This window comes from Haematobia irritans, chromosome 1, assembly GCF_050003625.1.
Source record: "Haematobia irritans isolate KBUSLIRL chromosome 1, ASM5000362v1, whole genome shotgun sequence".
Taxonomy (NCBI): Eukaryota; Metazoa; Arthropoda; class Insecta; order Diptera; family Muscidae; genus Haematobia; species Haematobia irritans.
In genome coordinates this window covers 123196721-123220604 of record NC_134397.1, presented here as the reverse complement: position 1 = coordinate 123220604, position 23884 = coordinate 123196721, and the positions used below count along the sequence as shown (strand labels likewise).

Here is a 23884-nt window from a genome sequence, read left to right as displayed (position 1 = left end):
ACCAAATCTCGGGATTGGTTTATATGGGGGCTATATATGATTATGGACTGATATGGACCACTTTTGGCACGGTTGTTAAATATCATATACTACCACCACGTACCAAATTTCAACCAGATCGGATGAATTTTGCTTCTCCAAAAAGCACCAGAGGTCAAGTCTGGGGATCGGTTTATATGGGGGCTATATATAATTATGGACTGATGTGAACCAATTCCTGCATGGTTGTTGGATACCACATACTAACGTCACGTACCAAATTTCAACCGAATCGGATGAATTTTGCTTTTCCAAGGGGCTCCGGAGGTCAAATCTGGGGATCGGTTTATATGGGGCCTATATAATTATGGACCGATTTCGACCAAGTTTTGCATGGGTGTTTGAGGCCATATATTAACACCACGTACCAAATTTCTTGGAATATCAAAATCAGGTGAATTTTGGTCTTCCAAGGGGCTCCGGAGGTCAAATCTGGTGATCGGTTTATATGGGGGCTATATATAATTATGGAACGATGTGGACCAATTTATGCATGGTCATTAGATACCATATACTAACACCATGTACCAAATTTCAGCCGGATCGGATGAAATTTGCTTCTCTTAGAGGCTCCGCAAGCCAAATCGGGGCATAGGTTTATATGGGGACTATATATAATTATGGACCGATATGGACCTATTTTTGCATGGTTGTTAGAGACAATATACTAACACCATGTACCAAATTTCAGCCGGATCGGATGAAATTTGCTTCTCTTAGAGGAATCGCAAGCCAAATTTGCGGGTCCGTTTATATGGGGGCTATACGTAAAAGTGAACCGATATGGCCCATTTGCAATACCATCCGACATACATCAATAACAACTACTTGTGCCAAGTTTCAAGTGGATAGCTTGTTTCGTGCGGAAGTTAGCGTGATTTCAACAGACGGACGGAGATGCTCAGATCGACTCAGAATTTCACCACGACCCAGAATATATATATACTTTATGGGGTCTTAGAGCAATATTTCGATGTGTTACAAACGGAATGACAAAGTTAATATACCCCCATCCTATGGTGGAGGGTATAAAAAATGAATTTATTTAAAGTCTGTAAACGGTAACAGAAGAAAGTATGAAGAGTTAATACTGACAGAACTACCCATTAAAACAAGCTTCCAAAAGTTATTTAGGGCGGAAATGCCAATTTTTTGCATATTCTTCATAGATTCCTATGTTATGCCATCGATTTTTTTGTGAAGAAATCTAAAGTTTTTTTGTATTAAAAGTAAGTAAAGGGAAATGGGATACGGAAAAGCGTGTAATACTACGTTCCCACTATGCTCGAAATATCGCTTTTTCGAAATACCGAGCGTTCCACGAATGATATTTGTATAACTTACACGCGTTCAGTAAAACAGGTACATATGCGCTTAATGCAATGTTGTCTTCTTTAAGAACATCAGAAAAGATTCCAGAGCTTTAGTTGTGGACCATGCCTTGTTGGCCGCTTTAAAGCGTGAGGTATAAAGGCAAACAGGAGCCATCGTGTGGAATGTCCGCCTTGCAGTATTCCCTTCCCCAAAAAAATTTTAGAGGCGCAATGATTATGGCCTTTCGTTTAGCTACACTGAAAAAAATATTGTCGTGAGGCCAAAGATATCATGTCCTTAAATTTCGAATGCGAATTTTGGTTAGTATAGAAGTCGCATTTCTCCGATATATAGAATTTTTTCCTTGTCCAAAAGTCGATTAACTTTTCAATGAAGTTTTTTCCTATGCACAGGTGGTGCATATAGTGGCTGCAACTATATCTTACACTGAAAAAACAGTGAACCCACCAGGAAGAAAACTTTGGGTTAATTTTAGAAAATTTTAACTAAACAGTATTATAAACGATGGCATCACGTCAATATCACAAAAATAAGTAAATATTTTTCGACAAAATCAAGAAAAATTATTAGACATAAATAATATTTTTAACTTGTTGAAGAAAATTTTGTAGTTTGAAGGAAAAATTTGGAGTTCAAAATTGCAAGAATGTCTTTAGTGACATATGAAGCTCATGATGGATGCATTTTTAGTAAAATTTACAAATTTAAAGAAATAATGAACTATTTTGTGAGAAATACGAATTTAATAAATCTTTATACTTAATTTGTGTATAATTTTTTCCCGTTTGTTAGTTCATTTAACTAACGTACGCAAAAAATTATTACTAGTAAAGGAAACTTTCTCCACACCCTCACAAAAAATCGTTTCTGTAACATATACTCCCAAACATATTTTGCTTCACGCATATACATTTTTGGGTATTGCCCAAACATTTATATGTTTGATCTCTACCAATATATAATATGTTTGAAAGCATATTGGTCTAAACAATATATGTTTGGGTAGTCTAAGTTCCAAACATTTTGTATTTTTGCATCCAAATTCAATAATGTTGTCTTCCAAAAAACAATGTGTTATTATGTGACCATATAATATGTTTGGAAGCATTTTGCACCCAAAAATATTATATGCTTAAAAAAATTCTCTCAAACAATATTGTGCTCAAAATTTTATTTATTTATTTATATATTTACAATCATAATGAATTATGAAAATAAACAGGTAATATAGGTGCTAACAACATAGGTTTTCGACCTGAATGCTCAAAATTTTGTTTCTGCCCAATTGTATATTCCCCGACATCTTTCTCCACGAGATTTTTTAGTTCTTAGCACCTTTTTCTGTAATACAAACATTGTAGAAGAAATTATTCAATTTTATGATTTTTTTATTTTAATTTTACCTTTTGCCGGACGGGGATTCGAACAGCGGACCACACAGTTTGTAAGGATCAAAGAAGTAGCTGATCAATTGCCCAAGGAAAAATAAAATGTTAATTTTGTAATAACAAGCAACAACCACCAACTTAATTCAATATCGCTCCCTGTTAAATAGCGCTCCAAGCTACTAAACACATATATGTTTATAGGCTATTTCTAAATTAATATATGTTTGCATCCAAGCATATTATATTTACAAACATTTTATGTCCCAAACATAATATGTTCTAACATATTAACATATATGTCCCAAACATGTTATGCTAGTTTATGAACATTATATGCTTGCACTCAAAAATATTGTGTTTAAAAATTTGTGTTCCAAACATATAATGTTTATAGCCAAACATATGAAAAACAGTCTGTTTCATCCGTGCAAACATAATAATTCGTTGAACTAAAATAAAGTTAAATTATCTTTAGTGAAATAGAGAGTTTACTTTTTTGAGTGTACCAAACCTGACATAATGGTAGAACCGACAATTAAAACACACCCTCACAAAAAATCGCTTCTGTAACATATACTCCCAAACATATTTTGCTTCAAGCATATACGTTTTTGGGTATTGCCCAAACATTTATATGTTTGATCTCTACCAATATACAATATGTTTGAAAGCATATTGGTCTAAACAATATATGTTTGGGTAGTCTAAGTTCCAAACATTTTGTATTTTTGCATCCAAATTCAATAATGTTGTCTTCCAAAAAACAATATGTTATTATGTGACCATATAATATGTTTGGAAGCATTTTGCACCCAAAAATATTATATGCTTAAAAAAAATCTCCCAAACAATATTGTGCTCAAAATTTTATTTATTTATTTATATATTTACAATCATAATGAATTGTGAAAATAAACAGGTAATATAGGTGCTAACAACATAGGTTTTCGACCTGAATGCTCAAAATTTTGTTTCTGCCCAATTGTATATTCCCCGACATTTTTCTCACTTCCACGAGATTTTTTAGTTCTTAGCACCTTTTTCTGTAATACAAACATTGTAGAAGAAATTATTCAATTTTATGATTTTTTTTATTTTAATTTTACCTTTTGCCGGACGGGGATTCGAACAGCGGACCACACAGTTTGTAAGGATCAAAGAAGTAGCTGATCAATTGCCCAAGAAAAAATAAAATGTTAATTTTGTAATAACAAGCAACAACCACCAACTTAATTCAATATCGCTCCCTGTTAAATAGCGCTCCAAGCTACTAAACACATATATGTTTATAGGCTATTTCTAAATTAATATATGTTTGCATCCAAGCATATTATATTTACAAACATTTTATGTCCCAAACATAATATGTTCTAACATATTAACATATATGTCCCAAACATGCTATGCTAGTTTATGAACATTATATGCTTGCACTCAAAAATGTTGTGTTTAAAAATTTGTGTTCCAAACATATAATGTTTATAGCCAAACATATGAACATAACAACAGTTGGTCAAAAGTTTTAAATATTCATATAATTTATTAATTTCTTTATTATCTTTATATAACATTTACTTAAATACAATTATAAGAATAATATATTGTCTAACATATTTCAAATGTTTTTTCTTTCTTGTGCGATTTGGATGCTCAAAATAAAACAGGTGATGAAGAGATTGTCCAAGATTGGTTCATGAGGGCCTATCTATGGGGTGGTATTACTAAACTGTTTCAGGAATGGGCCCGGTCCCTTCCATACGTTTTGACCAGAACTGTGACTGGTCCATACACGGACGAAAAAGACTGTTTTTTATATGTTTGGGTGTAAAAATTATATGTTTGGAACTCAAATTTTTAATTAAATATGTGTGGATGCAAACATATATTAATTTAGAAATTGCCTATAAACATATATGTGTTTAGTACAAAAATGGAAGTAACCAATTGGTGCCTTAAAATATATGCACACAAAGAAAATTTCATTGAAAGTTCTTTCTACCAGTATATGCCTAAAGTGAAACATAATATGTTTGAACAAAATAGGAAGAATAATTTGTTTGGGCCAATTCTAAATATATATATATATATATATATATATATATATATATATATATATATATATATATATATATATATATATATATATATATATATATATATTATATATATATATATATATATATATATATATATATATATATATATATATATATATATATATATATATATATATATATATTATAATATATATATATATATATATATATATATATATATATATATATATATATATATATATATATATATATATATATATATATATATATATATATATATATATATATATATATATATATATATATATATATATATATATATATATATATATATATATATATATATATATATATATATATATATATATATATATATATATATATATATATATATATATATATATATATATATATATATATATATATATATATATATATGTTTGAAGCAGAATGTGTTTGGGAGTATATGTTACAGATCCTTAAACACCTCTTGTGTGAGTGATACCATAGGCGGCGAATTGCCGCCTTATCAATGAGTGCTTCATTATATACTTGGCTCGATATCGATTGAGATAGATGGTTTTAAAGATGATAGGGAAGAAAGTTGCAGTGTACATGTCGCTGTCAAATGTCTTGAGAAGTTGCCTGTAGTTATGAAAAAGGCTGAAATATCATAAAAAAAGAGTGGAAGATTGGCTAAGATATCCTACAGGAAATGGATGAACCCCCGGACCTGTACACGGCTAGTCCCTAGTACCTCAACAAAATTGCTTCTGTAACATAGGTTAGGTTAGGTTAAAGTGGCAGCCCGATTAAGATTCAGGCTCACTTAGACTATTCAGTCCATTGTGATACCACATTAACTAAAAGTACCTATTACATATGGACACTTCTAGTTTTAACCGCTGAACCTTCTTGATTATTTTTCTTTGTTGAACCAACCAGATTGTTCCAAAAACAGTAGCAGACTGCTTAAGTTAACGTTTTCCAGATCCGCCAGTAATCTGAAGCTATATGCTCCTAAAAGTTGCTTGCGCTTTACACAAAATGCAGGACACTCACACAAGAGGTGTTTAATTGATTCTTTTTTCCTCCGCATCATGACAGCTCATACAATAGTCATTATACTTCGCGCCAATAGTTTTTGCAAAATCGCCTATCAGGCAGCGACCCGTTATAGCAGATATCAGGAGTGATATCTGACGTATCGAGAACATTAGCATATCTAGTGTGCGGTTTAAGTTGAAATGGGGACATATTTGCTTGGTGTCGTTACAACCCTTGCAATTCTCCCATCGAACATTTGCCATCATAACAGCCTTCTCACGCAGCATGAGCTTGCAGGTAGCTATATAACGACACCAAGCAAATATGGCCCCATTTCAACTTAAACCGCACACTAGATATGCTAATGTTCTCGAGACGTCAGATATCACTCCTGATTTTGCAAAAACTATTGGCGCGAAGTATAATGACTATTGTATGAGCTGTCATGATGCGGAGGAAAAAAGAATCAATTAAACACCTCTTGTGTGAGTGTCCTGCATTTTGTGTAAAGCGCAAGCAACTTTTAGGAGCATATAGCTTCAGATTACTGGCGGATCTGGAAAACGTTAACTTAAGCAGTCTGCTACTGTTTTTGGAACAATCTGGTTGGTTCAACAAAGAAAAATAATCAAGAAGGTTCAGCGGTTAAAACTAGAAGTGTCCATATGTAATAGGTACTTTTAGTTAATGTGGTATCACAATGGACTGAATAGTCTAAGTGAGCCTGAATCTTAATCGGGCTGCCACTTTAACCTAACCTAACCTATGTTACAGAAGCAATTTTGTTGAGGTACTAGGGACTAGCCGTGTACAGGTCCGGGGGTTCATCCATTTCCTGTAGGATATCTTAGCCAATCTTCCACTCTTTTTTTATGATATTTCAGCCTTTTGCATAACCACAGGCAACTTCTCAAGACATTTGACAGCGACATGTACACTGCAACTTTCTTCCCTATCATCTTTAAAACCATCTATCTCAATCGATATCGAGCCAAGTATATAATGAAGCACTCATTGATAAGGCGGCAATTCGCCGCCTACACCGAAAGAATTCTCGTCGTTAATTTTACGAAGAATTCTTCATTAACTATTCTTCCTGAATTCTTCATTAAAATAACGAAATTTTCATTCATTTTCGTAAATTTTACGAAGAACATTTTACGAATATACGAAACTTCTACGAAACATTCTACATTAACTTTTCTTCGTAAAAAGTTCGTACTTTTAACGAAACTTTCTTCACATTTCATGAATTTTGTGAAGAAGTTTTTACGAATATTTTACGAAACATTCTGCGTTAAAATTTCTTCATAAAAAGTACGAAACATTTTCTTTGAAATAACGAAGAAGTTTCATTGAAGTTGTAAAATTTCCGTTCGCGACATTAAATTGTCTTTTATAATGTGCTTGAGTGTATTCCTTTATTCTATTTTTTTATGCAAGTCTATGCTACTTCTCATTTGGGTGATAGCGCGCTATGAATAAAAGTGAAGCAATAAAACTAAAAATTATTCAAAAATTTAAGATGTAAAGTAGTGATGTCATTTTTCACACTTGCAACTACAACCAAATGCACTTTCGACTATAATTTTTTTTTCTAAAAGTTCGAACATTTTTCAGAAAAAAGTACGAAATTTTTTCATAAAAAGTACGAAAATTTTTCATAAAAAGTACGAAACATTTTCATAAAAAGTACGAAGATTTTTCATAAAAAGTACGAAGATTCTTCATAAAAAGTACGATTTTTTTTCTTACAAACTACGAAAATTTTGGAAGAACTTTTCTTCGTAAAAAGTACGAAATATTTCGTACTTTTAATGAAAAGTTTCTTTGGTTGTAAAACAATGACAAATTTCGTACTTTTAACGAAATTTTTCGTTCTTTTTACGAAGAAAATTCTTTCGGTGTATGGTATCACAATGGACTAAATAAATAGTCTATGTGAAAAACTCTCACTAATCTAACCTAAACTTGCCGATAGCTCATACAAATATCGTGGGCAGTTCAAAATTTATATAACCCTATTTGTACTGATTTTCCTTGATCTTCGAACTTTTATATAGAAAAGTAAAAATCTTTGTAAATGCGCTAGAAATCTTATGAACATCACTTTGCGCGGGGAATGTTGAAGACACAAATTCACTGTGTCACACATACATTCATTTATAGACTCTGAAATACTAAAATTTCAATTAATGGAAAACACTTGTGTTGACTTTTTATTCCTTCCCAATATGATAAATACGATTAAGACAATAGGGTAGACAAATCATCGATGCGACCGGCAAAGAGAGGGACGTTGGATTCGTCAAACGAATGAATAAAATTTATCCAGAAATGTATTGGGTGAGAAATACAAATTGTTTCTGTAACAAGATTAATTTCATTGCCATTAAAATAAGTCATCAAAGACTTCTCTCTGTTTCTCTCTACGGCCAACTCCAAATTGAAGTGGATCAAATGCCATAGCTATTGTTTGGAAGAAAATATTAGCTATAGCCATAGATCTTACTAACACTGTCATCGTCAATTCCACCCTCTCGTCCCTGGTTTAGCTATGGTCAATGTGGACATTGTTGAAGAATAGTATATGGCGGGTGGCATGATGATGATCTTTCTTTTTGTCTCTTCTATTGATAAATGATTGTCTGGACCACAGCATTATAACATGAGTGGCACTTGTTCGTTGTCACAGAAAGATGCAAGTAGCATCTCGTATATTAGTGGTTATGGATGAAGAGAATATTGATCCAAAGTAAATATTTGGCGAATAATAGCAGATCGATACTGACATTCATGTAAACACTCAACTTCAATGTGTCTCAATGGAAGTTATCTATGTAGCCATTTACATTGAAATAGTTAATTTATGACGTTGATCGAAAAGAGTGTTGGATGAAAAAACAATAACTCATTCGATTTTACTCTCCTCATCAGTGAGGAATACTCACAAATAGTTTGAGAGAAACAAATTGAGATATTCGAGTAGTTTGCTATGAGTGCGAGTAATTTTCCAAGTACTCCATCCAATTTGGGAATTACTTTGAGAAATTAGAGCGGTTATTGCCGATGTCCTCCTCGGAGGAAATGCCACAATGATCTTTTAGCATGGTTTCTATTTTTGTTTTATTTTATTTTTCTTAATGTTAAGACTCCTATTTACTGTAAACATTTGTTATATTGGTGGATTTTAAGAAGATAATATGTAACGACCAACAAATCAGACAATATCCGTTCCAGACGGATGCTACCATGTTTCCGGAATGATTGAGACAGTATATATTTTTTTTACAAAAAGGAAGAGGTTGACGCTGAATCGAATTTTTACGTTCAGCAAAAATTCCGTAGTTAAAATAACACCAATTTTTTTTTTGTATTTAAATTTTATAATTTTTTCGAAATTTTCCACAGCCCAAAGAAATTTCCCTTTTTTAAATAAGTTACAAACATTTTATGATCTAAATGTGGATTTAAAGTTCAATGACCGTACACAAAAATGGTAGGAATGAACTATTGTATGATTAAAATGGTCATGATTTGGCACCAATGAGTTTCTTCTTTACTTTTATTTAATTTTTTCTTCTATGAGAGTGTGTAAATTCTTAAACATAGGGTTAAAAGTACAACAGGGCATTAAATTTTCCTGGTTTTAACAACGCTTAGTGGAAATCTCAAAATATGGAGTACACTTTAGTACAACTTTTTCACAAATTAGTTTATTCTTCCTATAAAACTGTTTACTTTTTTTCGGTGAACTGTGAGCATGATAAAACTACTGAAGGTATATCACAGTCAGCTGTTCTCAGCTGAGTACATCCAACTGTCAAAAACATGTCTTGTAACTATTGGTTACATTTTACATTCAACAGGTTACTATTGTCCAAAACATGTATGGTTACTATTGGTTACATACACTCAAAAAAATAATTCTTTCCCCCCAAACGAAATTTTAGACAAACAAAGCTCGTTTCTCATTTGCTTTTCGTTGAAACGAAGTGTATTTGGAAGAAAAGTATATACTTTTTGTGATAAACGTTTATTCTTTTCCAGGATGTAAAAATAATTTCATAAAGACTAACTCAAAAAAATTTTTGGCTAATTGCATTTTCCCTCACATCTTTCTCACTTCCACGAAGTTTTTTAGTTCTTAGCACCTTTTTCTGTAATACAAACAATGTAGAAGAAATTATACAATTTTATAAATTTTTAAATTTTTTTTACCTTTTGCCTGGACGGAGAATCGAACCGCGGACCATGCAATTTGTAAGCCAACACACTATCCACTGAGCTATGTAGCCGTTATTGTCATCAATATATAATTACCCATATAAGTTATATTTATATAGCATAGCTTGCGGCGCCCACGAGCCGATTAAACAAAGTTTATTTAACAGAAAAATACATTTAGTTGGGCACCGTGGAGCAGTGGTTGCTACGTCCGACTTGCATGCCAAGGGTCGTGGGTTCGATCCCTGCTTCGACCAAAGTTTTTTTTTACATATATTCCAGATATGGTCGGAAGATTCCGATCTTTGCGTGTAGGTACTATTGGTTACATTTTATATGCCACAGGTTATTATTTTCAAAAACATGTCGGGTACTACTGGTTACATAGGTAACTATCGGTTTCAAACTGACATATAATACTTGAATTTTGTTGTTTTTGGTGTTTTGTAATACTGCAACTACCTGGGAATTATATTACCATCACTGTGAGGTTAAGAACGCTGCTCTGCTTCCCCAACAAATTGTTAAAATTAAAATTATTCGTTTTAATTCCTCTTTTAAATCTTGTCGAAATAAACAATTGCTCCTTCTATCTTTAATCCTTATTTTTATATACCCAAAACCTGAAGTTAATTGCCTCTCAAATGTTTCCTTAGAACGATTTCTCGAGTCTTTGATTCGTATACCAAAACCAATCTTATTTTCAGTGTACTTATATACCCCCATACCCATATCCACATTTTGAAGATCTCAAATATCCTGTAATAACCATTCACAGATTAACGTTTCGTTACGCTCAATATGGATTTCAAATTGTTTTTTTTTTTTTTACTAAATTCACCTGTGTGTTTGAGTGTGATTTTTATCGCCCCCACATATGCGTTTACACCTAAACTAATAACTCATCAGCCACATCTCGAAACCATTGAGTGAGTTTTATTTGTCAACCTGTGCGGTGGTGCTCATCTCCCTACGATAGGTTGGCGACACTAATGAGAATTCATTCGAATGCCATAAATGATCCATTTAATTGAATATCGGACGGATTGAAGTTAAGCTCGGTTCCGTGTCGCAAGTTTTCTCATTTTTAATGGATTTTTAAATTGATACGGATTAAATTTAAATAACGACAATACCCTGAGTGTGATAATATAGAAATGGATAAAGTTTCAAATTTAATTAAAATTGTATAAACTGTGATGTTTCAAGTAAAACGCTAATAAGAAAACAGAAAAACCAAAAATACAATAAATGTGAATTGGAAGTTGAAACAAAAAAGTAAAATACAATGCAAGATCATATAGTACATAGTGAAAATAATATTAGTCCACCGCCACCACCATCGCCGCATTTGACCGAACTACCTCCCATTATCGAAGGAACCCAGCATAAATCTGTTATTGTGAAAAACTACGAGTCCGAAACGGAAAATGAAAAACCTGTTCTTCTGGAATTAGGCACATCTAATAACACTAACAACAGTTCTCATGGTCCTACCATAGAGGCCTCAGATTACTCGGTGGAATATCCTTTGGATATGCATTTGAATAGCTACAACATTAATGTGCACCATCAGTCATTACATCCATCATATGACCACACATCTTCTTCATTGGCAAATGGAGCTATCTATCCCAATCGATATGCAGATACTTTGTCATTACCGTCGGCATCTCTCTCTTCATTATCAACTTCGCTAATCACACCTGTATCCATGACTGCTACACACCTAAATGGTGCTCCATCATATACGGGTCATATACCCCAGACTGTCTATACATGGGCCCATGGTAGTATCGTTGCAGAAGAGGATATTGGTAGATTAACTGCATCGGAAACAGTACCACCACCCATATATATGACATATGGCCATCATGCTCAGGAACATATGATAAGCAAAGAAATCAATAATATTTGGAAGGAAAAAGTTCTTCAAAGTGAAAAAGGTACATATTTAAACTAGATGCCAATAGGAAAAATCGTCATAATCTTAACGAAACTTCTATTTATATTGAGTCACCAAAATATTTTCCTAAACTTAGTATAATTTTCCTTTATCTATAATACGCGAATCGTACCTTAAAAATGTTGCGAGAAGACAGTTGTTTCTCTTTTTTTTAATTATTGAGACCGATCTCCATTCGATTCCAAAAAAAATGAATAAAGTCGGAACATATTTTGTATACCCACCACCATAGAATGGTGATGAGGATAAAATAAGTTTTGTCATTCCTTTTGTAGCACAACGAATTTATTGTGCCGAATATGGTGTATCGGTCCATGGTTTGGTATAGCCCCATATAGCACGATATCCCGATTTGAGTTCTTGAGCGTGCGAATTTTTATCCGATTTAACTGAAATTAAAAATCTAGAGGTATTTTGGGTTCATAAACAAGTGATGGTGTGATTTGACTTCTTGGGCTTTTAGACATTTTTATCCGATTTGCCTGAAATTGGAAAAAAAAACTGGAAAAAATGCGAGTTATAAATAATTGAATTAAAAGAACTTCCTGTGTAGTTAAAATAAAGAACATCTTTTGGAAGTGATTTTAAAGTTGTGTCTTTGAAAGAACTTAAAAATTTTTTGCTGGGTATTTAAGGAATTTTAAGCAGTAATCGAGAAAATTAAGTGGTTTTCAACTCGAAAACCGAACATTGTATCTACCTTAAGGCATACATTGCACTATGGGCGAAATCACGATTTTAGCGGCAAAAAGTCATTTTTTCAACTTTAAATTTTTAAAATTTTCTAGATGCTGTTTACTAGCCAACATATTGATAAGAAAAAATCAAAACAAATTGGTACAGTTGGCAACTCTGTTTGTGTACAAACAGCTGGTAATGTTTGCAAAATTTTTAACAGGTGTAAACAAGATTGAAGCAACGCAATATTTATAAAATTAAATAGGGGTTTTTAACTTAATATTTTTATAAAAAAATCAATGTAAATATGAGTTTTAATTCTCGAGGTATGTATTTTTACTGTATATAAAAAAAAAGTTTGCTATATGTTTGTATTTCGTACTTATTTTGATGTTTTTTGTGTGTACTTTTTTGTGAAATTTTGAACAGTTTTATCGTTTTTCGTGGAGTAAAACTAAAAATGTTTTGAAGTGGCATGGTAAATTTTTACATGTGATTATTTGTAGAACTCTCACGTTTTATGTCATGGTAAAACTGTCTGCATTTGACTGCTAATGAATGAATTATAAATGTTTTTTCAGAAACACTCAGGTTTAAAAATCTGAAATATTTGAGTTTTGGTTGGGAAACAACAGAAATGTTGTGAATTACATAAAAGGAAAGATTCCACATGACCTACACACTAAATTAAGTACATTAATATGTACTAAAGCTCGGAGCTTATCGAATTTCATTAAAATAAAATGGGAAAAACAATCCAGAAATGAACAAGCATTCAGAAAATATAACGAGGAGTGGTTGAATCTAGACACAGTTTTTGTTATACCGAAAGTAAGTAACGCTACTGGGAGACCAAAAACAACTTATGTTAACAGCAGAGAAAGAAATAAAAGGAGATTAGCTTCCGAATTAGCTTCCCAGCAGGGAGATAATGCACAATTATTGGTTCATGCTGCCTCTATATCGGCCAAAAACTCCAACGAAACGGATTTGAAATTTGTCCTTAACCAAGTTGCTATGTCTCCAAACCGGCCATCTAAAATTCGGAAACTTCTTAATACTAGCCGTAAAGAAGTTACACCAGTTTCACCTGATGAAGCTCTAATGTTTTTGTTAGAAAACGGATTAACTAAACAGCAGTACTGCAATATGCGCCAATTAAACATAAAACACAATAGTGGTATTTTTCCGAGTTATGATAAAGTCTATAAGAGAAAATTACAATGTAGACCGGATGGAATTAAAGCGAATGAAAGTTCTGTCGAAGTATCGTTGCAAAATTTGGTAGACCACACAGCTAAAAGAATTTTTGCATATCAAGACGAAGTATTGTGTACAATGGATATTGAAGAATCAACCCTAATTTTGAGCTATGGGTTTGATGGTTCTACTGGACACAGCTTGTTCAAACAAAAATTTGTGGAAAATACCTCAGAAAGTTTCGATCAGTCCCTGTTTGTCACATCAGTCATTCCAATTAAAATAATTTCATCAACTGGTGATAATATTTGGGTAAACCGTACACCTCAATCAGTACGCTTTTGTAGGCCTTTAAAAGTGGAGTTTGTTAAAGAAACAAAGGAGCACATTTTAACTGAAAACCATAACATAAACGAGCAGATTGAGAAGCTGAAATCTTTGCAATACACGCTAAGTAATGGGAGACAAATTAGAGTAACATATGATTTATATATGACATTAATAGATGGTAAAGTGTTAAACGTGTTGACGAAAACTAAAAGTGCACAGCAATGTCCCATCTGTCACTCTGGTCCAAATCAATTTCGAACTATAAAAAACTTTGATTCTCCTCAGTTTGAAGCAAAATCTGACGCCTTGAAGTTTGGAATAAGCCCTTTGCATGCGTGGATTCGTAGTTTTGAGTTTGTTTTAAAACTGTCATATAAGCTAGACTTGAAAAAATGGCAAGTTCGAGGAAAAGAAGAGAAAAAAGTTTTAGCAGAAAAGAAACAACAAATTCAGAAACAGTTTTTGCTTCAAATGGGCCTCCATGTCGATAAGCCTAAAGCAAATGGCAGCGGCAACACTAATGATGGGAACACAGCGAGAAGAGCATTTTCTCGTACAGAACTTTTAGCATCTATTACTTCTGTAAATATTGACTTTTTGAAACATTTACACACAATTTTAATTGCTCTATCTTCCGAATTCGAAATCGATGCTCAAAGGTTTCGTGCTCATTGCATTAAAACCAGTAAAATATATTTCAAATACTACGAATGGTACCCGATGTCTGCCACAATGCACAAGATACTAGTGCATTCATCTCAAATAATTGAGGCTTCTATCGTACCCGTGGGTTGTCTTGCAGAAAATGCATCTGAGGCCCGAAACAAATATTATAAAAAAGATCGAATAGGACACGCTCGAAAGGATTCAAGAGTGCATAATATACTTGACATGTATCATAGGGCTATGGATAGCTCTGATCCATATATATCAAGTTTTTGTTTGCGAGAACGTACAAATAATTCAAAAAAACTTCCATTTCCTCGAGAAGTTATACACCTTTTCAAAATGCCTGAACTTCCACCAAAATTATTACAACCTTCAACATCTAAAGAAGCCTCTAATTGTAACTATAGCTCTGATTCTGATTATAGTCTAGAGTCTTTAAATAATTATTCACTGGAGTTAGAAGCAGATGAAAACGAAGAAATATAATGTGATTAATTAAGTCTTTTATATATATATTAGTAACGTTTTTCTTTTATTTAAATTAATAACTTCTTTAAAAATATTAATAAATTATCTAAAAATAAATTAATTGGTTTGTAGAACTCAATATTTTTTATAGTGGGCGTGGTCCGCCCACTTTTCTTAATTAGCTTTTCACATTTTAGTAAGCCTAACTAGCTAAAACGTATTTCAGCCATTACTTTGAAAAAAAGTGGGCGTGGCCCGCCCATTTTTTTCTGAAATCTTTTTTTATAACTACAACCATACTCGCCAAATTTTGTGAAGTTAGCTTGTTGGGAAGTACTTTTTGCCGCTAAAATCTTGATTTCGCCCATAGTGCATTGGTAGAAAATACTTTTAATGAAAATTTTATTTGTGTGTATATATTTTTAATGTGGCAATTGGTTACTTCCAATTGTTTACATGCTCTGAAAAAACAGTGAACCCAATAGTAAGAAAAATTTTGGTTATTCTTAGAAAATTTAGATTATTTTTGGAAAATTACAAAAGCCGACATCACTCCGATATCACAAAAATAAGTAAACATTGTTCAACATATTCATGAAAATTTATTAGACATAATTCATTTTTTCACTTGTTAAAGAAAATTTTGTAGTTTGAAGGAAAAAATGGAAGTTCAAAATTGCAAGAATGTCTTTAGTGCCATACGAAGTTCAAGGCGGGAGCATTTGTCGTACAATTCACATATTTAAAGAAATAATTAACTATTTTGTGAGAAGTACGAATTGAGTAAATTTTTATACCCTCCATCATAGGATGGGGGTATATTAACTTTGTCATTCCGTTTGTAACACATCGAAATATTGCTCTAAGATCCCATAAAGTATATATATTCTGGGTCGTGGTGAAATTCTGAGTCGATCTAAGCATGTCCGTCCGTCCGCCCGTCCGTCCGTCCGCCCGTCCGTCTGTTGAAATCACGCTAACTTCCGAACGAAACAAGCTATCGACTTGAAACTTGGCACAAGTAGTTGTTATCGATGTAGGTCGGATGGTATTGAAAATGGGCCATATCGGTCCACTTTTACGTATAGCCCCCATATAAAGGGACCCTCAGATTTGGCTTGTGGAGCCTCTAACGGAAGCATATTTCATCCGATCCGGCTGAAATTTGGTATATGGTGTTTGTATATGGTCTCTAATAACCATGCAAAAATTGGTCCACATCGGTCCATAATTATATATAGCCCCCATATAAACCGATCCCCAGATTTGGCTTGCGGAGACTAAAAGAGAAGCAAATTTCATCCGATCCGGTTGTAATTTGGAACATGGTGTTGGTATATGGTCTCTAACAACCACGCAAAAATTGGTCCATATCGGTCCTTAATTATATATAGCCCCCATATAAACCGATCCCCAGATTTGGCTTGTGGAGCCTCTAAGAGAAGCATATTTCATCCGATCCGGCTGAAATTTGGTACATGATGTTGGTATATGGTCTCTAACAACCGTGCCAGAATTGGTCCATATCGGTCCATAATTATATATAGCCCCCATATAAAACGTTCTCCAGATTTGACCTCCGGAGCCTCTTGGAGGAGCAAAATTCATCCGATCCGGTTCAAATTAGGAACGTGGTGTTAGTATATGGTCGCTAACAACCATACCCAAATTGTGGTCCATATCGGTTCATAATCATGGTTGCCACTAGAGCCAAAAATAATCTACCAAATTTTATTTCTATAGAAAATTTTGTTAAAATTTTTTTTCTATAGAAAATTTTGTCAAAATTTTATTTCTAGAGAAAATTTTGTTAAAATTTTATTCGGTTCATAATAAAATTTTCATCATAGTCAAAATTTTATTTCTATAGAAAATATTGTCAAAATTTTATTTCTATAGAAAATTTTGTTCAAATTTTATTCGGTCCATAAAATTTTGTTAAAATTTTATTTCTGTAGAATTTTTTTTCATAATTTTCTTTCTATAGAAAATTTTGCCAACATTTTTATTTCTATAGAAAATTTTGTGAAAGTTTTATTTCTATAGAAAATTTTGTTAAAATTTTATTTCTGTAGAAAATTTTGTCAAAATTTTATGTCTACTTTGTCAAACTGAATTATATACGTATTGGATCGATCTTTTTTGATTTAATATATACCACGTATGGACTTACATACAATTTAGAAGGTGGTGTTAGGAGGTTTTAGGATACCTTGCCATCGGCAAGCGTTACCGCAACTTAAGTAATTCGATTGTGGATGGCAGTGTTTAGAAGAAGTTTCTACGCAATCCATGATGGAGGGTACATAAGCTTCGGTCTGGCCGAACTTAAGGCCGTATATACTCTGCGGCAATAAACATTATATGTTTGGAACACAAATTTTTAAACACAATATTTTTGAGTGCAAGCATATAATGTTCATAAACTAGCATAACATGTTTGGGACATATATGTTAATATGTTAGAACATATTATGTTTGGGACATAAAATGTTTGTAAATATAATATGCTTGAATGCAAACATATATTAATTTAGAAATAGCTTATAAACATATATGTGTTTAGTAGCTTGGAGCGCTATTTAACAGGGAGCGATATTGAATTAAGTTGGTGGTTGTTGCTTGTTATTACAAAATTAACATTTTATTTTTTCTTGGGCAATTGATCAGCTACTTCTTTGATCCTTACAAACTGTGTGGTCCGCTGTTCGAATCCCCGTCCGGCAAAAGGTAAAATTAAAATAAAAAAAATCATAAAATTGAATAATTTCTTCTACAATGTTTGTATTACAGAAAAAGGTGCTAAGAACTAAAAAATCTCCTGGAAGTGAGAAAGATGTCGTGGAATATACAATTGGACAGAAACAAAATTTTGAGCATTCAGGTCGAAAACCTATGTTGTTAGCACCTATATTACCTGTTTATTTTCATAATTCATTATGATTGTAAATATATAAATAAATAAATAAAATTTTGAGCACAATATTGTTTGGGTGCAAAATGCTTCCAAACATATTATATGGTCACATAATAACATATTGTTTTTTGGAAGACAACATTATTGAATTTGGATGCAAAAATACAAAATGTTTGGAACTTAGACTACCCAAACATATATTGTTTAGACCAATATGCTTTCAAACATATTATATATTGGTAGAGATCAAACATATAAATGTTTGGGCAATACCCAAAAATGTATATGCTTGAAGCAAAATATGTTTGGGAGTATATGTTACAGAAGCGATTTTTTGTGAGGGTGCAGGAATGGGCGATTTAACTTTCAATGTCAAACAAGAGCTGAGAGGACCCAGATTCGAATACCGCATCGAACATTTTTTTTTGGATTATAATAATTTTTTATATAAAATTGTGTTCCGTTTCGGTCCTTAAATACCAAAAAAATCTAGAAATTTTTTTACACATTTTTTGTTTGTTTTTTTTAATCGTATACAGTAACTTTAGTATGAATTCTAATTTACACATTTTACACTAAATTTACGTAACAAATGTATCTATTTTTTTTTGGGAGCCAACGTGGGGCAATGGTTAGAATACCCGCCTTGCATACACAAGGTCGTGGGTTCGATTCCTGCTTCGACCGAACACCAAAAAGTTTTTCAGCGGTGGATTATCCCACCTCAGTAATGCTGGTAACATTTCTGAGGGTTTCAAAGCTTCTGTATGTGGTTTCACTGCAATGTGGAACGCCGTTCGGACTCGGCTATAAAAAGGAGGTCCCTTGTCATTGAGCTTAACATGGAATCGGGCAGCACTCAGTGATAAGAGAGAAGTTCACCAATGTGGTATCACAATGGACTGAATAGTCTAAGTGAGCCTGATACATCGGGCTGCCACCTAATCTAACCTAAAGGCCGGTACTCTGTTCGGTTTTCGCGTTGAAACTCCATACAAAACCAAAAAATGCGTTTATAGCACGGCGCCATTTGCAATGTGAATTAAGAAATAATTTATTTATTAAAAACTATTTGTGCGGGTTTATAAATCAAACACGGACCATATTTTTGTTCCGAAACTATACAAAGGATCAAAGGAATAGCAGATCAATTGCCCAAGGAAAAATAAAATGTTATTTTGTAAAAACAAGCAACACCACCAACTTAATCCAATATCGCTCCCTGTAAAATAGCGCTCCAAGCTACCTAAAAAAACGCCGCTTTCTATGTGCGAAATAATGGTTTCCATAAAAATTTTTCGCAAGAATGAACATAGTACCGGCCTTAATGTATCTACATCTAAAATTTTTCCGCTACCGTGGCTCGAACCTGGATTGTCTGCTCCACACGCGTTAACTGTCAAACACATTGCCAACGTCTAACGATTTTTACAAGTCTTCATGGCCAAAGAGAACCGAACGCCGAAAATAGTCCGCCTCTTTTGTGAACGTTTCCGTTTCAATTTGTTCCCGTATGTTCACGATTTTGGAATGTAATGTTTTCTGTTTGTGTATCGACTACTTGGAATTATTAGCCCAATTCAACGATACATGGAAGAAAATGCTTTGGTTATGTTAGGTATATTAGTAACCCATTATTGTAGGCTCACTGAGACTATTCATTCAGTCTATTGTGAAAAGGCTTAAAAAAGACACATGTGGGGCACAAATATCACATGAACTGTTCACACGGTGACATATTCCTCGCACCGGGATGGGCTCAACTTATCGTCAGTTGAATAAAGCGAGCAAACATTTTAACCCCTCTAGGCCCATTTCCTTAGGGGGTATTGAAATTCCCTTTAGGGAGTGTGCAAATACCTTGGCGTTATTTTGGACAGGAAGCTGAACTTTAAGCTTAATATTGAAGAAAGGGCGAGGAAAGCAACGGTAGCTTTATACTCGTGCAAAAAGGCAATAGGGAAAAAGTGGGGACTAAAACCAAAAATTGTACATTGGCTATACATGGCAGTGGTTAGACCTATAATGCTATATGGTGTTGTAGTCTGGTGGCCGGCACTTCACCAGCCGACAAGTTTAGACAAAGTTCAGCGTATGGCGTGCTTGTGTATCTCAGGTGCATTCAGCAAGACAGGAACAAACTCCCTTAATGTCATACTGCATCTATTGCCTTTAGACATTTTGGCCAAACAGTCAGCTGCAACAACGGCTGTGCGGTTGCGCGAGCTATCGCTGTGGTCGGAAAAAAGTTACGGTCACAGTTCGGTCCTCAAAATAATGCCAGATGTGCCTAACGTAGTGGATTACACTTTGGCGAGTCCACTTTCCGACAAAAAGTTTGAGACTCTAATTCCCAACAGTGAGGCGTGGTGTACACGGACCCCGGGGAATAAAAGATATATAGATTTCTACACTGATGGCTCCAAATTGGATGGCCAAGTGGGTTTCGGAGTATATTCTAAAGATCTGGAACTTCGAATAGCGAAAAGATTACCTGATCACTGTAGTGTTTTTCAGGCTGAAATATTAGCAATGAGAGAAGTGGTGAATTGGCTGAGAAGTAATGCTCCAAGCAATATTGGCATTAATATATACTCAGACAGTCAACCTGCAATAAAATCCTTGGACTCTGTGTTCCTCAACTCGAAAACGGCCATCGACTGCCGCAAATCTCTCAATGAGATGGCTGAGCAGCACAATATTCACCTAATATGGGTGCCTGGCCACAGGAACATACCGGGGAACTGCGAAGCAGATGAGCTAGCAAGGCTAGGAACTACCTTACATATTCCAGGGGAACTAGAATCTGTTGGTGTGCCTCTGGCTACCTGCAAGCTCTTACTGCGTGAGAAAGCTGTCATGATGGCAAATGTTCGATGGGAGAATTGTAAGGGTTGTAACGACACCAAGCAAATATGGCCCCATTTAAACTTAAACCGCACACTAGATATGCTAGTGTTCTCGAGACGCCAGATATCACTCCTGATATCTGCTATAACGGGTCGCTGCCTGATAGGCGATTTTGAAAAAACTATTGGTGCGAAGTATAATGACTATTGTATGAGCTGTCATGATGCGGAGGAAAAGGAATCAATAAAACACCTCTTGTGTGAGTGTCCTGCATTTTGTGTAAGGCGTAAGCAAATTTTAGGGGCATATAGCTTCAGATTACTAGCGGACCTGGAAAACGTTAACTTAAGCAGTCTGCTAATGTTTTTGGAACAATCTGGTTGGTTCAACAGAAGAAAATAATCGAGAAGGTTCAACGGTTAAAACTAGAAGTGCCCATATGTAATAGGTACTTTTAGTTAATGTGATATCACAATGGACTGAATAGTCTAAGTGAGCCTGAATCTTAATCGGGCTGCCACTTTAACCTAACCTAACCCCTCTGAAAAACATATTTTCGTGAGGCCTGCAAATTAAAGCTCTGTTTCGGCGGTGGCCTCCGTTGCCGACTGATTTTTTTTTGTACAGCAGCAGCAATTCTAAGATGGGACACAGAAGGAACTATCACCGGTCCAAATCTGGAGAATGTGTTACGAATGGAGTAAGCATAGGAAAATTTTCATCTGAAAGAAAGCCTTTTGGAACTTTTCGCCATTTCATGTCACAACGGCTTGAATTTCAGCCTTTACCATAATTTTGTTTAATTTTGCCATATAAGTACATCGATTTCTCAATTTTTATTAATTTTACTTTCAGACTACAAAAAGACTGCCTGTGATCGCGAGCGAACCCGAATGCGTGACATGAATCGAGCATTTGATCTGCTGCGTTCCAAATTGCCCATATCGAAGCCAAATGGTAAAAAATATTCCAAAATTGAAAGTTTAAGGTATGGACTCAATTTTATTTATTAATTATTACTATTTCATCAAAATTATATGATTTGATAAAATTTTAACATATTCTTTCAGAATTGCCATCAATTACATCAATCATCTGCAGGATTGTCTGAAAGCTTCGGATGATTCTATATCTACACCGCAAAACGCTGTTGAATATTTGACTGAGATGAGTATGCGCAGGCGATCACAGACATTTCGCTACGAAAATCGTAAATCTACCTCATCATACGAAGATGTCAATGAAAAGGATTCCGTGGATGAATCACATCACAATGTCTGGAATGAAAATTTCATATCAAACAATTCGAGCCATGACAAATGGGATTAATGGAAGACTACCAATGATTGCGACAAACTCGCAATATGAGAATACCAAAGAAATTTTAAGAAAGTTCAGAATTAAAACCCACACGGTGTGAGCATCTGTAACGCCTTACCAAGAAATAATGTAATGATAAACAAATTGGATTTGAAACAGAATTTTGTAATGATTTAAAACCATTGAAAAAATAAATACACTAAAAGATAAAGTCATAATAGGGTGACTTTCATCAAATTAAATTTTCGTCAAAATTTATTTAAAATACCACAATTGAGAGTAAAAATCGTTTCCAATACATGGTGTTTGATATGTAATTCAACAAAGTAAAGCGCTTAATTTTTTTTATATGAATTGTTCACAAACAAAAAATGTTGGTTATAACCAAATTTTAGTACCAGTTTAATTTTGTTAGAATTGGCCGGAATTATGGCCGACAAAGTAATCACACACTGTACAAAAGCAGCTCTGCGGTATTTTGGCCCAATCCTGGAGATGCGCTGTCTTGAGATGATCAAAACTTTGGTCATCTTACTCTACAATATGCACCAAGAGCGGATAGAGATCTATAGATTTTGGTGGCCATTGTGCGGTAAAAATGAGGCGAGGCGAGTTATAGTTCTACTGCGACTTTTTTCAAAATTTCGAAAAGTCCAATTTTTTAACATATTAAAAATCTCCTTTCGGCCAGTGTTATTATCATTGTACTATTTTAGTGGCAAATTTGTCCCATTTTTGAAGAATTGATACATTTGTGCCACTTCTTTTTGTTGTGCCACTAAATGTAATACTTTTTACATTTTTGTGCAACCTTTTTGCCATGTTGTATTAATTAATTCCTTTTATAGGCAATAGTTTTCGTAAAGTTTGATCTTGTATCCCTTTAAAATTAATTATGTGTTCGGTGCCTTTACATAAAACCGAACTAATGCGTTAATTTTGAGCATTTCTTCCTTTCCAACCCATAGTGTTATCCTGGGGCTAATTGTGACGCCTGAAAATACGCAAAGAATATTTTCTGTAGTAGGTAAACTGGGCTCTCCCATAGGTTAGGCTAAAGTGGCAGCCCACACTCAGGCTCACTTAGATTGTTCTCCCATGAACTGTTCATTTCATGGATTGATTTTCCATGATATGGAGAAAATGATTGACGGTTGTTCTAGAACTAGATAACAAAAAACGCGACTTCATAATTTCATAAAAAACAATAACAAAATTCCTATTTTTCTTTAAAAAAATGTTGTTACTGTTTTTAAATTGGTGCCTTAGGGTATGGTCACATTAGGTAAATATTTGCCCAAAATGAGTGCCAATTTTTTCCAGGACCATCTGGATACGGTTTTTGGAAAACATTCTTATCATGATGTTATATATCCAATATGAGCTAAATTTC

General features: G+C 33.8%; 1 protein-coding gene across 1 annotated transcript; it reads left to right on the top strand.

The window, feature by feature from the left end:
• Nucleotides 1-11097: 11097 nt before the first annotated feature.
• Nucleotides 11098-22724, top strand: sage (salivary gland-expressed bHLH). The gene is made up of 3 exons (XM_075313602.1): nt 11098-12039; nt 22027-22159; nt 22242-22724. The coding sequence occupies exons 1-3, from the start codon at nt 11382-11384 to the stop codon at nt 22498-22500; spliced, it is 1050 nt and encodes a 349-aa protein (XP_075169717.1). The 5' UTR covers nt 11098-11381; the 3' UTR covers nt 22501-22724.
• The last annotated feature ends 1160 nt before the right edge of the window (nt 22725-23884 follow it).